This window comes from Grammomys surdaster, unplaced genomic scaffold (genome assembly GCF_004785775.1).
Source record: "Grammomys surdaster isolate TR1022 unplaced genomic scaffold, NIH_TR_1.0 313, whole genome shotgun sequence".
Lineage (NCBI taxonomy): Eukaryota > Metazoa > Chordata > Mammalia > Rodentia > Muridae > Grammomys > Grammomys surdaster.
Window position 1 is genome coordinate 2,996,032 of NW_021604732.1, and position 15,017 is coordinate 3,011,048.

The following is a 15,017-nucleotide window of genomic DNA, read 5'->3' on the forward strand; positions in this document are numbered from 1 at the left end:
ATATATGAGCAAAAAAAAGTCAGAGAACAATGACAAAGGATTTTAAGTATGAAATAGATCTCACTTTCCATTTTGAAAAAGTATTGCCTTGATATTTACATTTGATATATTGCATTGGATTCCTAAGTCCAATCAAATTCAAGTTTAAAAAGTGTAATATCACTATTTATGCACTTTATTTACTATGCTAATTAGAAGAATTGTTTCTGTATTCCAAGTATTTGTTTTCAAAAACTTCTTATAAAAAGTTCTTTAAAGCATCAGATACTTTGCACATTAACAGTCAAGTTCTACAAGCTCTGCCTTGGTAAGAAAGCTAAACTCCCTATTATCTAATCTACCTAACAATAAAAGATTGATACCAAGTATTTCAGTACTCTAATCACAACATAAATTGTATTTATATACTTAAGAGCGGCAGAGTAGTAGAGGATATTTGCAAAGTGAAATTTCAACTTGCTTTCACTTTGCTGTAGATATTTCTCTACAAAAAAATCTTACTGTTGATAATTTACATGGCAAATTCTCTGGTTTGGTAACAGAGACATAAAGAAGACATGTAACATAACTAGTCATTCTAGCTCTTGGCTTGAAAATCTTCCCTTTTCCACCTTCATTATCAAAATGTGATCTATACAAACAGAACTGGCATCACTTAGGAGCTTACTAGAAATGCAGACCCTTAAGCATGGTAAGGCTATTCCTGTACCCTAAGAGTCAAGATCTGCATTTAACAAGATGCCACATAATTCATATACATAAACACAGCTGGAATAAGGGGATTGCATAGCTTCTTATGACTCTTATGAAACCACATTTAACAACACTGAAACCATCTTCTCACAGGGTAAGAGCTGGCTGGAGTGGAGACACAGCTGCCCCCAATAGACGGTGATGAATTCTCTCTAGTGCTAGCTCCCTGGGTCTCCATGTGGCCCCCCCTTCAACCATTTGAATGGACTGCTTGGTTCTTACTCAGCCTCTAAAGTTGAATGGAAGCCTGACTGAGAAAGCCCAGTTCTCACCAGGAAAGAAACGCCTCCCAGAGGAAACCCTCATTAGGAGTGTTTTAGGTAAAAGGTAGAAAACTGTTGGTTTACCTTGACGGGAAGTAATGAGGTCCAGGTAGGAAGTAAGGGTGATGAAAGGAGAACCGAGGTGGTGTCCCAAACAGTGTGGCTGGATGGCCAAGGGGCGGGGGCTGATAGACGTGTGAGTGTGGAATGGGAGTAGCTGGGGGTATTGGAGTGCTTCGGGGACAACTGGAAACGCTGGCATACTCCTTGGGAGGCTGGATAGGCGAAGTTGCAAATCTGGCATGGGCAGTACTTGCACCAGCTGGAATCCTGTTGGTGCCCTCCAGAGATACTGGAGTGGGTCTCTTCACAGAGCGACTGGTTCCGGAAGGGAGCCTATGAACGTCAGTTTGGGAAGGCCCAGAAAAGCGCTGAGGTGGGAGTGATGGGCGGGGTGTCAGGCTTGGAGGCGGGACGGCCACCGGGCCAGTGCTGGAGACGCTGGGCTGGAACAGTGTGATGGGACTTGGGCGCTGGACTGCAGGTGTGGGCAGCTGGATGGCAGGTGGGGCTTCACCTTGAGAAATAAAAATAGCAGAGTTAACCACTATTAGGATCCCTACTGGTATCTACCACACCGTGAACTTGGAACTCTGAAATTACACACACACACACACACACACACACACACATACACTAATATATCCATCCTCACCTAGTTAGTAGTGGTATCATAGCAAACCACTCTCCTTTTTATTTATAGTATTCTGACAATTCTGAAGTCACTGTAGTTTCTTGTGAATTCACATTTTTCTCTTTCTGAACTAACCTCTGAGTGTCATAAAAAGGGAGACCTTCTGTTTTGTTTACTATGTGAACAAGCTCAGCTTCTGCCTAGAACAGAATAGGCAAGTTGTCAACAAACTTTTGGATAGGTAAATAAATGAAAATTTTATTATTGATAAATCAAAAGAATGAATGCATTGAAATGTTGATTTTTAAACAGAAATAACAAAACTACTGGAAACAGTTATCATTAAGAAATAATCATCTAGAGCCGGGCGGTGGTGGCGCACGCCTTTAATCCCAGCACTTGGGAGGCAGAGACAGGCGGATTTCTGAGTTCGAGGCCAGCCTGGTCTACAGAGTGAGTTCCAGGACAGCCAGAACTATACAGAGAAACCCTGTCTCGAAAAACAAAACAAACAAACAAACAAACAAAAGAACACCAAAAAAAAACAAAAAAAAAAACAAAACAAAAAAAAAAGAAATAATCATCTAGGGGAAGGGGACAAGATAAATGAGTAGTAGGAAACTCTAGATGTTCATCTCATAGTATTTGGGTTTTGGTCAACATTATATATATTAATTTTATTTTCATGTAAACAGAAGTTTCAGAGTAGCACTTTGGGTCATTTTTCCTTCATTTTGCATATTTTCTACATTTAAAGTTATGGCACGTTTTAGTTGAAAAAAATTAACCAAGAAAATGGTTTCACTTTACTATACTGAAAGTGAATATACCTGGAAATCTCCAAAAAGAATAGGATTTATCATGGGTTAGCCATTTGTGACTGACTTGGAAAGAATACTAGCAGGACATGATTAGAAAGGGCAGAATTCTTAAAGTAAAAGTCATATAACTTATCCTTCCATTCCCAAAGAAGACAGCACTGCTGGCTGAGATGCTATTATATACCACACAACACACACAGACTAAATTGAACTAAGCTTTCATGACAAAATACAAACAAAAGCCTTTGGAATAGAGTCAACTAGGTGTCTGTTAATGAAAACAGATTCCAAGTCCAGATGCTTGGATGACATAGTTCAAAATGTCTCTCAATGGCCCAAAATGCAGACCTTCTTTCAACTTTATTCAGGTAAGACTTCCCTTTCCTTCCTTCCCTTGGTAGAGGCAGCTAATGCCCTTCTAAACCTCAGTAGGAAGAGCCCCATCCATCCATTTCAAGGTGGTTCCCTGCCCAGTGAAGTACACCAGGCGGGTGGAAATGAAGCTATCCTGATCTTTTTAGCCCGAGATGGGCCTCGGCTCCCAGTCATCTTGCCCCAGCCTCCTGAGAACTGGGATAACAAGCATGTATTATCACGCTAAATTTGGTTACTTATGTTTATTACCAGGATCTAGCCAAGAACCTGAATTAAAAAATAGTCCAGAGGGCTTGGAGAGATGGCTCAGGGATTAGAGCATTTGCTTTGCAGTCATGAGGACAAGAATTCCAATCCCGGCACTCACACAACAAGCCAGGGCCTCACAAGCACTTGTAACTCCCGTTCAAGGATTCAACAGTCCACTTCTTGCCTCTGTACATAGGCATGCATAGGAACACACACATACACACGTACAAAAACACACACACAAATCTTTAAAGAAAGAGTTTAGATTTGATTGAAGGAAAAGCAATTAAACCTAAGCGGATACTTCTACATTAATCTGCTGTAAGGAAATCTAAAGTGTCTAGCGACAATTACAAGGGCAAACAAATTCGTAAAATCAAATTTTGATTTCTTGAATTACCACTGTACTTAAGACATTAACCTGACAATCTATGTTTGACATTGAGCTTTTTCCTATGCTAAGCATAAGCAGTTAGTTACCAGGAAAATATGTTACAAGAACTTTACAGAACAATTGATCAAGTTTCCATCATTGAAAGGGGCACATTATCTTCTCCAGTGCTCTAAGATAGTTGTATAAAAGAAGAGAGGAAAAGGAGGCCTCGAGTGATAATCATACACTCATTTAATGACAAGTAACTGACATATAGCAACTACTTTATTTTGTTACAGAGTTATCTGGAAACACTTTAAATGTCAGAGTTTTGGTTGATAAGCAGATTAAAAGTGTACAAGCTTTAATAAGTCAGTGATATGGAGGATCGAAAAAAATGCTCAGTGCTCCAATGAATCAAACAGTTGTGAAGCTATAACAGACGCTAATCATTAGCAATCAGCTAGTGATTTGGCTTCTTTTTTCGAGTACACAGCAGAACCACAATGCTCTAGGCTCCCTGATATTTAGGAGCGGCTTAGAACTACCCAATAAGCAGTGTCCATCACTGCTGCAGTGAGTGCACTCACATGTGGTTCTCCATGTGTTTGCTGCTTTGTGCAGGTTTGAATGCATGAATACAGTGACCTAGGAGGCCACATTCTAATGATGTCAAAGCTACAGAGGGGGAAAAAGCCTTCAACCATTAGCTGCCTTTTGAAAGAGACATATTTAGCAACCAGAAACATCCATATGTGAGTAAAAGAAACTTGCTGTTAAAGTAGACAGACTTGTCCAACCATCACATGAAATAAGGAACAGCTTTAGATACATAGGGACAAAAGAGAAAATTCCAAAATCCAAATAACCAATGCAAGTCTAAAAGCAGAACAGCTGTAAAAACAAAAATTCCTGTGTGTCTCCATCACCCAGTCCCAATGAAGAAGAAACCACTGCAGCTTTGTGGAGTTAATAAAGAGAACCAGCAAGTGGCTTGGAATAAAGAGAAGAGAAAGGGGGAGACTGAGAATTGGGAAGGTATTTGGACCATTGTTAAGAAAAGTGGATTTCTGGGGAAAGAACAAGGTAACAAAAAGCCCAGGAAGACGAGGTGAAGCTTGTGAGGCATCCTCATGAGAACTTACAATGAAGAACCACACCACTTTTCTCTTCTGCTGTTATTAGATTTTTTTTGTTTTTTCGAGACAGGGTTTCTCTGTGTAGCCCTGGCTGTCCTGGAACTCACTCTGTAGACCAGGCTGGCCTCAAATTCAGAAATCCGCCTGCCTCTGCCTCCCAAGTGCTGGGATTAAAGGCATGTGCCACCACCACCCGGCCTGTTATTAGATTTTTATTGACAACTTCACACATTTTTAATGTATTCACTGTCCTCCCATGCGCAACTCTTTCCACAGCTGTGAACCTCCTCCTATAAATCCCTTCCCCACACTCTTGTCTTTTAGTTTTGTTCTATGGCCCACTGAGTTTAATCGGGGCCACCTATGTGTCTGTGGGCTTGGAACCACCCACTTGAGCCTGGTGGGCTCACCAGTGAGTAAACAGAATCCATCACTAGCCAGTGGTTCAGGCAGGAGGCCTTATGAATATGGAGCCCCTCCTTTCATGCCTGTTGACAGCCACAGCTGCTGTAGTTTCAAAATAGTTATGTCCTCCCTAGAATTATGCAACTTTTCAAGGAGATTTTTGGAGAGTCAAGGAGAATTTTTAATGGATATAGCAACTTCTTAGAATGGATCTTAAGGCCAAGACAGATCTGCTGACTTTTAGATTAGAAGATTAATCAAGTTTTATTTCTTTTTGTTCTATTTAGAGAAGTACATAAACTAAATGGCACACCAATGCAAAGATTGGCAGTAAATATTACTAAAAACATTTAGAGAAAAAATTATGAGTCCTGGAGAGTAAAGGAGTGTCAACAAAGTGATGATATAACAAAACTGAGCTCAAGCTGGACAAACAAAACAGAGAGAACTCAGTAATGAAAAATGTGACTATGTGCCAAGTAGATATTTAACATTTGGTAAAAGAAATGTGTGGTCTACAGAAGTTCCAAATCCTGTATACAAATGTGAATACTGATATGAAGTGAGGATGCTGGTATAAGAAGCACCAAGACATTTGGTAAGACATACATGAAGATTCTAGACGACCATGCCAGAAGCACTTTCAGAAACTAGAAGCAGAAGAGCTTGGAGTGTGATATTAAAGCAGAGCAAACAATGCACTGTACAAGACAAGAAGCTGCGATAGATTTTGATCAAGGGAATAGAAAGTTTATTTTATCTATGTCTATCTTCTGTGCAACTACATTATGAAATCTTTGACAAGACACTCTATGGAAACATATTCCTATTGTCCCTGGGCCACAGCAGGTACTTGATAAATATTAGGGAATAATAGATGGGTCAGACAAGCAGGCTTGTAACTGTGGCACTCAATTCACTCAGAAGATAGTGGATATAGAAAGATTCATGGAAACAGAAAATCTTTAAGTGCACTTTCAGTTTTAAAATTTATTTACTATTTTAATGTCATGAAGTATTCTGGGAAAGTATGGCGCAGAACAAATAGTTGCTTATTAGAACAAGCAGGAAGCTTGGTAGAGTACATGGGAAAATGGAGTAAGCCTGAATGCACATCAAACAAAAGGAACAATTACTAGATTGTCCATGAATTTGGTGTGAAATATTTAATAATGCATTTCTAATCACTAATGGAATAATAAAGTTTTACTCACTTTCTTGCATCACAAATGTTGGTTAAGGGTAGAGGTTACTAAGGGTAGAAGTACAACTATAATAAAATATTCATAGAAAAGTGGCTGTATAGCCAATAATGCTAGAAGCAGAGAATAAAAACATATTCATAAATAATAAAGTTGTTAATTGGTCAAATTAAGAGAAACCTATCAAAATCTTATATGAAAAAACTAATCTAAGTGTTTTAAGACAGTGCAAATAAAAATTAGACAGTTTGAGGCTGGAGAGATAGCTCAGCAGTTAAAAGCACTTAACTGCTCTTGTAGAGGACCCAAGTTTGATTTCTAGTGTAGGCATAATGTTTCTGTGCCTACAAATACAACAATGTGTATTATTCAAATGCTGATTTCTCTTCCCCTTTAACTTGTTGCAATCCAGACATGGCACTGTAATGCTATTCCAAGAATCTTTTCTCTCAAGTTTGTATAAACATTGCTCCCCATTTGTTCTCTGGTTTGTCAATAAAGGCTAATCAGCCAATGGCTGGGCAGAAGAGAGAACAGAGTGGAACCTCTGCCAGTTAGGGGAGAAGAGATGGAGGAGGAGAAGAGGAGATTCAGTCACAAGGAAGGAGTCCTGGAGATATAATGGGAAAACACCTGAAGCCCAGAGAGTCAGACCAATACTAAAATGCAAATATCTTTGGGATTTGGGCTGAGAGGCAACCACATTAGCTTAGAGGATTAGAATAGATCAGTGACCTTCATTCATTCATTTGGAAGCTAGCCAGGGAAAAGGAAAAACTATCACTTCAAAAATTCTTTTACATCCTAGCACTCATGTCACTCACACATGTGCACAATTTGTGTACACACACACATACACACACACACATCATTTTTAAAAACTGAGTATTTGGAAGAAAAATGACAACAAAAACTAAGTGACGCTAAGGCAACCGACTTGATAAATTCTTCATCAGAAAAAAACCAAATCATTGAAACTACTTAGATCAATAGTTCTCAAACTTCCTAATGCTGTGACACTTCAATACAGTTCCTTATGTTTTGATGATCCCGACCATAAGATTATTTTGTTGCTATTTTATAACTGTAATTTTGCTACTGTTATGAATTGTAATATAAATATTCGATACACAGTATATCTGTGTACCCCAAGGGGTTTGTAAGCCACAGGCTGAGAAACACTAGCTTAGGCAGTAATAGTTTCAAAGGCAACTAAAGAGTTGTGTAGCCTCAACACAATCCTTCCTACTATCTTAAGATTCCTGAACCTAATTTTCACAGAAAAAGTTTGAGAATCTTAGATCAATACAATAGAATAGTAAGTTTACAAACTGACAAAAATAGATCTCAGGTATCATTTTCATAATTATTGTAGAGAAACTCAAAGGCAAAGCATAAGATATTAAATAGTGTATATAGAAGTAGTTCTACCAGAGCAATTTTGCTAAATCTACATCACTTCTGTGATGGTTAGCTTTAAATGTTACCTTCATACAGCCTGGAATCACTTGGGAAGAGTCTCAGTGAGGGACTGTTCATGTTGTGTTGGCTTGTGAGTATGTCTGTAAGAGACTATATTAATTGATATGAAAAGATGCAGCCCACTGTGGGTCGTACCATTCCCTAGGGAAGAGGTCCTGGTAAGAGTAGAGAAATTGGACCGAGTGCAAGCCAACAAGAAAACAAGCAGCATGCAACCATTTAGTTTCTCCAATCTTGTTGGTGGATGTGATGTGACTAGCCATTTTAAGTTCCTGCTGCCTTTACTTCCCAGAGATGGATTATGACCCTGGAACTGTGAACTAAAATAACCCTTTTCCCCCTGAGGATATTTTATCACAACAACAGAAACAAAACAAGAACAACTTCTTATTATTCAAATGGTGACTTTGAGCACACTAGTCTAGTGAATCTACTTTCTGTATCTAAAAAGTTGATTGCCTAGTTAGTACCATAAATACACAAAAATTACTAGAAGAATTATTTCTGTAAAAGAAAAAGTATGCCTCACTACTTTGATAACATTTCTTCTACAAGAATAAAATATGTTTAAATGAACAAAATTACCATGACTTTATGTTTAAGACATAAAACTAGCTCAAAGAAACAAAGAAGGAAGGTATTTTAAAATCAGTATCTGCAAATATTAAACCTATGGGTTTTTCTGTTTGTTTCTTTGTTTGGTTTTTGAGACAGGGTTTCTCTGTGTATCTTTACCCATCCTGGAACTTGCTTTGTAAACCAGGCTAACCTTGAACTCACAGAGAGACACCTGCCTTTACCTTCCTAAAGGTGTGTACCCCTATGCCTAGCCAACAACTATGGTTCTTTAAGGGACTTGTGACAGCATCTATTAGCTAACTTTAATAATCTTACGGATACTTTAGAATGTGAAGTTTCCAAACTTCCTAGTTACACTATCACCTCTAAGTAATACAAGCTGATGGAAATAACTAAACATATTTCAAAGTTGTACAACTGTACAGCATGTTAGCAAATAAATATCCTCACAATAAATGATACTTATCTAAAAATAATTCTCAAATTATCTTTATAAAATGTTTTGGCTTATCATTTGAGATCCAAGAAATGAATCTTTATCATCTCTGGCCCTCACAAGAAATATTATTGTAAACAGTATTTTAGAGTAGCTGACAAAGTCTCATTGTCACATTTTGTTTACTGCTTTGTTTCTGAGCTGCTTCATAGAATTCTGTCTACCATATTTACGGAACAAAATCATGATGCATAAACCCTACCACTATCAGGAAAAAAAACCTTCAGTCTCCTTCTAGACCATACCTTGCACAGATGGTGTAAAAATGAGATATTGTATAAAGTCTCAGCTGCTTCAAATAAGAACATTGATAAATCTGTACCTGAGAAACATGAGGATTTAAAAATGTACAAAATAGATGCAAGTAAAGTCTGGGGCAGGGGAAGAAGGACACAAAAGAAGCATGTACTATGTAAAAAATAATATCTAACAGTGCAAAATCAAAACAAAGACATGCTAAAGCCCAGTTTGAAACACAGTTTTTCAGGCAACACTAAGAGTGCCTGACTGTACTGTAAAACTGAGGCTACAGATCAACTTTCTACATCTTCCACCTGAACAGAGGTATCTTGAATGCAGCTTTGTTTCTTCCATTGGCTAAATGACACAGTTTAAAAGACACTGAAAATGGGGCTGGAGAGACAGCCCAGAAGTTTTGAGTACTTGCTGCTCTCACTGAGGACCAAGGTTCAGGTCCCAGTGTCCAAACAGCGGTTTACAACTCCAGTCCCACGGGATCTAACACTTTCTGATCTACACACACACACACACACACACACACACACACACACACACACACATATGTAGAGTGTACTTAACATGCAGGAAAACAAAACACTTGCATATATAAAACAAAAATCTTTAATTAAAAATACTGAAAATGTTTAATATTACTAAGTCCATTTTCATCTTCTATAGTTTGGAAGGAACAAGCCAATGATGCAACAGGTAGTTTATATTTGAGAATCTCAATTTAGCATTCTTACCATCCATAGACCAGACTGTAAGGAACATGAACCAAACAAGAATTTATAAAAGATGGATAGCTTCCACAGCTTTTCTGGAACAGCCAGAGAATGATCTTCAACAGATCATTAGCCTTACTAAGTTCCATTGACAAGATGCCTCAAATCCTATTAGTTCTTTTATGCTGAGGTGATAAACATCCCTATTTCCTATTTAACTATACCAGCAACTTCCTTCATTACCTGACTCATCTGGGTGCTCACCCTGAATCACTTAGAAAGTCAGAGTTTTCCACATGGATGTACTATTGCTCCTTCTCCCACTTAATGTTTCATTTTCTCCCTCTTTGATATTATGTCTTTACTATTTTCTAAATTATAAGTTTAACAGAAACCAAATTTCAACTGAAGAGATAAAATCTTGATGTAGGTATTTACAAATAATCTACAATATGACCAACTCACCAACTGGATGAGTGATGGTGTTCTGAAGGCCGGGAATTACCACAGAGTAGGTAGGTGAGCGATAAGGATAAATTGTTGTAGGATTTGTAGAGATAATATTCTGTGTGGTACCAGAAAATACATTGGAAACACTTAGAGGGAAGCGTTTTCGCTTCCCTGGACGAGGCTGATAAACCCAACCTACAGAAAAAGAGAGACTTTTAATATGAATATACAAACTCGGGCTTTTTCATATGAAAACACAGTACACTTTAAAGTTTTAAAATATAGGTTGTCTAAAGGTCTATTTTCCAGCTCCACGCTATTTCTGTGAACAAATCCTACACTGTGCATTTTAACATCCACACAGCTTCTAATTCTGTTAATGTAACCCATAACAGGGAAGAAGGTCAAATGCCTTCTACTCAGGGACAGAGAATGATAGAATCTACTCCCAGTCACTGAGTTTGAATCCCACAGCCTTTTCTCTGGTGAAGAAAAATGTCCCCATAAGACACTATCTCCTCTTCTTTTTGCATTCTATAGTATACAAATGTCAGTGGCTTACAATCTAATAGTCACTAATAACCAGTCACTATGTTTATACTTGATTTAAGAAGTCACTCTCTGAGGCTTGGCAATTGCTAGAACCATAATCACCTTAATTTCTTCCCAAAGTCAGAAGTGTGGCACTGTCATTGTATAATCACTGCTTCTGTTCAGGTGATACCTCATAATCTTGCCTCCTAAAATATTTCTGCTTATATTTCAGAAAAAAAGTTCTTTTTGCACTATGCACAGTTCTATAAGCCACAAAGAATGCATAGTTCCCAACCTTTATCTCAATGCCCTTACTGTTGAGGATGAATCAATTGGTTCAAACTGTGTCATGCTAAGAATAAATCTATTAATCAAAACATAGGACTATGTTCTGATAACCACTTAACTTTGAAATGGAAAAGGATATTAATTCCTACATTTTTATTATCTTTTAAGTGGAAACTGTTGATTTTGTTGCCATGATTATTTAATATGTCTAGTATACTACAAAATAGAAACATGGAGATTTGCAGTAAACTGCAAAGCTATAGCTAGATATGTATGTTTGTTATGTATCTATACGTATTTCATCAAAACTACAGTAAAACCGAATGTCTGATTTACAGTAGCTCGTAAATTTGAGATCAGATATTTCACAATGGCATTCTATTTAAGAAAATGTATGCTTAGTATTAATTCAATCATTATATTGTTAACCATTCTCTTTCTCACACATATATTAGGAAATCTCAACCTAACTTAATCTTTACCTAAATAAATTTAAAAGAAATTGGAAAGAGCCTTTGTTCATTTCATTTGATTACCAGGAAATTCCTCTCTGTGCTTCTCTTTAATCTTTTGTGCTTCATCATAATAAGGTTTCTTTTGTTCTTCACTAAGTTTGTTCCACTCTAACCCGAGCTGGACACTGATTTCTGCATTGTTGGCGGCTGGGTTAGCTTTGGCTAGTGCTGGTCGGTGGATTCTTGCCCAAACCATAAATGCATTCATGGGTCGCTTCACATGACCATTTCTGTCCTTACTGAAGGGAGTATCAGGTATTCCTATATGACAAAAATTAAGAGACTAAGTTAATGTGCCACATATGCAATTTTAAAGTGAAGTATACCTTCATCTATACTTATAAAGTACATGGAAACATACACTATAATATAGCCAAAGTACTGTCAAGATTCCAAAATTCCTCATAGTCCCTGAATTCAGCATTCTAAGTTGGAGCTTAGAATGACTCCTAGAGAGTATAATATTGTTGAAGATACTGAAGATACGTTAGACACATACTGGACGGCTATTTATTTCTTTGAGCTTCATTAATACCTCTTAACAGTAATTAACATTTAATTTCCCGCTAATATTAAGGAGCAGGCACCTTAACTATGCACCTAGCACTATGTGGGTGTTAGTTATGTAGGGATTTAAAGGGAGTCATTTACAGAAGCAGCTGTAGTATCTTTAAAGCAAAAAATGTTTATGCTCAGATTTTCACTAGGAAAGTGAAATTCTTGCCACACTAAATTATTAAAACTAATCTCATGTCCTGGGAGAAAACTTATACATATGAACTTGTGTGTCATGGTACAGTTAAAATTCTTATAAAGGAAATTCATTAAATTTGTATCCCTATGCAGTTCATAAAAGCACTATCTATGAACTTTTCACATTAATTCATTTTAGGGTTGATATGTAAAAACGTTTTTGGTGTGCAAAGGATGTTTAGAATAAATAATCCTGAGGCTGTAGCTCAGTTGGTAGAATACTTCCTAGTATGCACCAAGCCCTGGGTTTAATTCCCAGCACCATATAAATCAGGTGCAGTAAGTGGTATGTGCCAAGAACTTGGGAACGTGTCTGCTCATGAACACATAAAATAAATAGTAAAAGGGTATTTAAGTTATTAAAAAACAGAAGTGGGAAGAATCGGCACTGAAAATTTAAAAAATAAGCATAAAAGTTCATGAAAACATCGAGAATGATTATGACCTCCCAAAACATTCAATGACACAGAGTTCTGGGTGAACTAATCTTAAGGACTTGCTTAAAATATACTTTAAAATACTGGAAAGTAGTATTTGGTTGTAGTCATTTCTTTTAAATGTATCTATCTAAATCTGGATGCTTAGATACATGCTTTAAATATATCTTTAAAATATATCTTAAATGTAATCACTTTTGAAAACAACCTGGCTTATTGTTTTTATTAATATTTCTAAAAGCTTTAGCTTTTAGAATAGAATGCTATATGTCTATGTTTTCTCCCAGAAGTTACTGTTCACCTTTAACCTCTATAGTCAATATAAACAATTATCATTTTTCTCAAAACTCTGGTATTGTTCTAAGAAGCTACAATAGAAAATTTAATGTTACTTTTGTATAAGCTGAGGAATCTGTATTATTTAACAAGGTGTTCTGTTGTGTCTACTATCTAAATCTGTTTACTAAGTCTTAAGTGTGACTTTAAAAATTTTGTGGAAATACTTAAGTGTATTTTACCAGTATATGGGCAAATCGATCAGAAGCAATCCCTGTGCAGGGTAAGAATGGTACCATGATCCTATTTTTCGAGCTTCAGCTCCTGGACTGCTAATATGTCTGTGCAACATAGACCTAACTGTGAAAGCCAGATTCCCTTGGCTTCTAATACCTGCATCTGAGGGAAGCACGGTGAGGGGGACATCTTTGGTTTCAATTTTTACAGAAGGCTCCAGCAAGGACTGCATTTTAATAGGCACTGGTGTCAGGGGGACCTTGGACAACCGTATTAACTCAGAAGGTGGAGGCCCCTGAAATTGGATACGGGCTCCAGGAGGGACGGTGTGGAGAGTCAAAGGGAACCTTAGGTCTTGCTGGTGTGGCCCAAAAGCACTGGGCGGCTGGGCCAGGATGGCCTCCTTGCTGCTGTGGACCAGGCCATTGGACGTGGCCTCCGTGCCCAGCCTACAGTCGTCCCTGAGTCTGTCTGGCTCCTCGGTCTTGATGACTCCTTCTCCGATGGCCAGGAGGCTCCTGCCTTCCCCGCCTTTCAGGGCATCCCTCGAGGCCTCCTCTGCCTCCAGCTTGGCTTTCTTCTCATCTCCTCGGCGGCCGTCGAGGGCCTTCCCGGTGCCATCCAACTTGGCGGCCCTCGAGGCTCTAGGGCCAGCCTCGGTGGTCCTCCGAGATCCCACCGACAGGTCCAAGCCCGTCCCCAGCTCCTGCTTCTCGGCCTTGACGAGCAGCGTCCGGGGCTGCATGGGGCGCAGCTCCGGCCTGCAGGGGCCTCCGTCGGCCGCGGACTGAGGCGGCAACAGCAGCAGCTCCGGCCTCAGCTGCAGCAGGCGCGCCTGCGCGGACGAGGCGGCGGCGGTGGCGCCCTCGTCCGGAGCCTGAGGTAACAGCGGTCCCGGAGGCAGCAGCAGCACCTGTCCCGGCTTCACTTGGAGCAGGCGTCGCGTCCCAGCCTGCGAACCTGCCGCCGCGGCCTCCCCGCACGACGAGGCCACCGCGGCGATGGCGGCCGCGGCCTGAGCCGACGGCGACTGGGAGCGCTCTGCGGCCGCGGCCCGGAAGGTGGCGGCCTCGACGGGCTGCGCGGGCGGAGCGGGGCGCAACGGGCGCGGAGGGGTGGGCCGCGGCGGTTGGCGCGGCGTCGGCGGCAGTGGCTCCGGCCTGGCTCTCTCCATGGGGGAGGGGGCGGCCGGCCAGGTCGCGGCCGGGATTGTGAGCTCAGCCGTTTGTTGGCGGCCTCCCCCTCCCCCTCCCCCTTTCGGTTAAGACCCTTCCAAGGCCTTGGCTACCCAGAACCCTACGCGCTCCACAGACGGGCTCGCCTCGCCCAATCATGAGCGGCCCAGTGTCCCCCGTCAGCCAATCACAGGCACGTTGCTCGGCTCCTCCCACCCTCCACTCTAGCCGTGTGGGAGAACCCTGGAATCATCCGCCATAGCCTGGGCCGAAGCTCTTGTGTCCCATTTTCCACGCCTCTCTACTCTCCCTCTCTTCCGGATTCTCTTTAAGCCTTGTTCTTGGTTACCCCGCCCCCTCCTGGAGCGTGACAATGGCGTTGCCCAGGAAACCCTTATGTTCCACGCCTTTACCAAGGACCTCCTAGGATGAAGGCGTGGGCCTTTCTTGCGGCCTGGGCTCACGGCCTTGTGTACTCATTAAGCCTGAGTCTGGTAGGGTCTTCTAGACATTCTCAAATATGGGGACAGCTTGGAACTTAACACTGATCACAGTA

At 40.1% G+C, this 15,017-nt stretch overlaps 1 protein-coding gene across 1 annotated transcript in view; it reads right to left on the reverse strand.

Annotated features, from left to right (window-relative positions):
• Positions 1-14,464, reverse strand: part of Sox30 (SRY-box 30) — a 32,191-nt gene extending 17,727 nt beyond the window's left edge. Inside the window, exons 1-4 of the mRNA XM_028777745.1 lie at positions 13,443-14,464; positions 11,605-11,844; positions 10,262-10,441; positions 1,101-1,593 (exon numbers count right to left, since the gene is read on the reverse strand). Of these exons, the coding sequence (XP_028633578.1) occupies positions 1,101-1,593; positions 10,262-10,441; positions 11,605-11,844; positions 13,443-14,460 (1,931 nt within the window). The 5' untranslated portion in view covers positions 14,461-14,464. The remainder of the gene's footprint in view (positions 1-1,100; positions 1,594-10,261; positions 10,442-11,604; positions 11,845-13,442) is intronic.
• Positions 14,465-15,017: the final 553 nt, after the last annotated feature.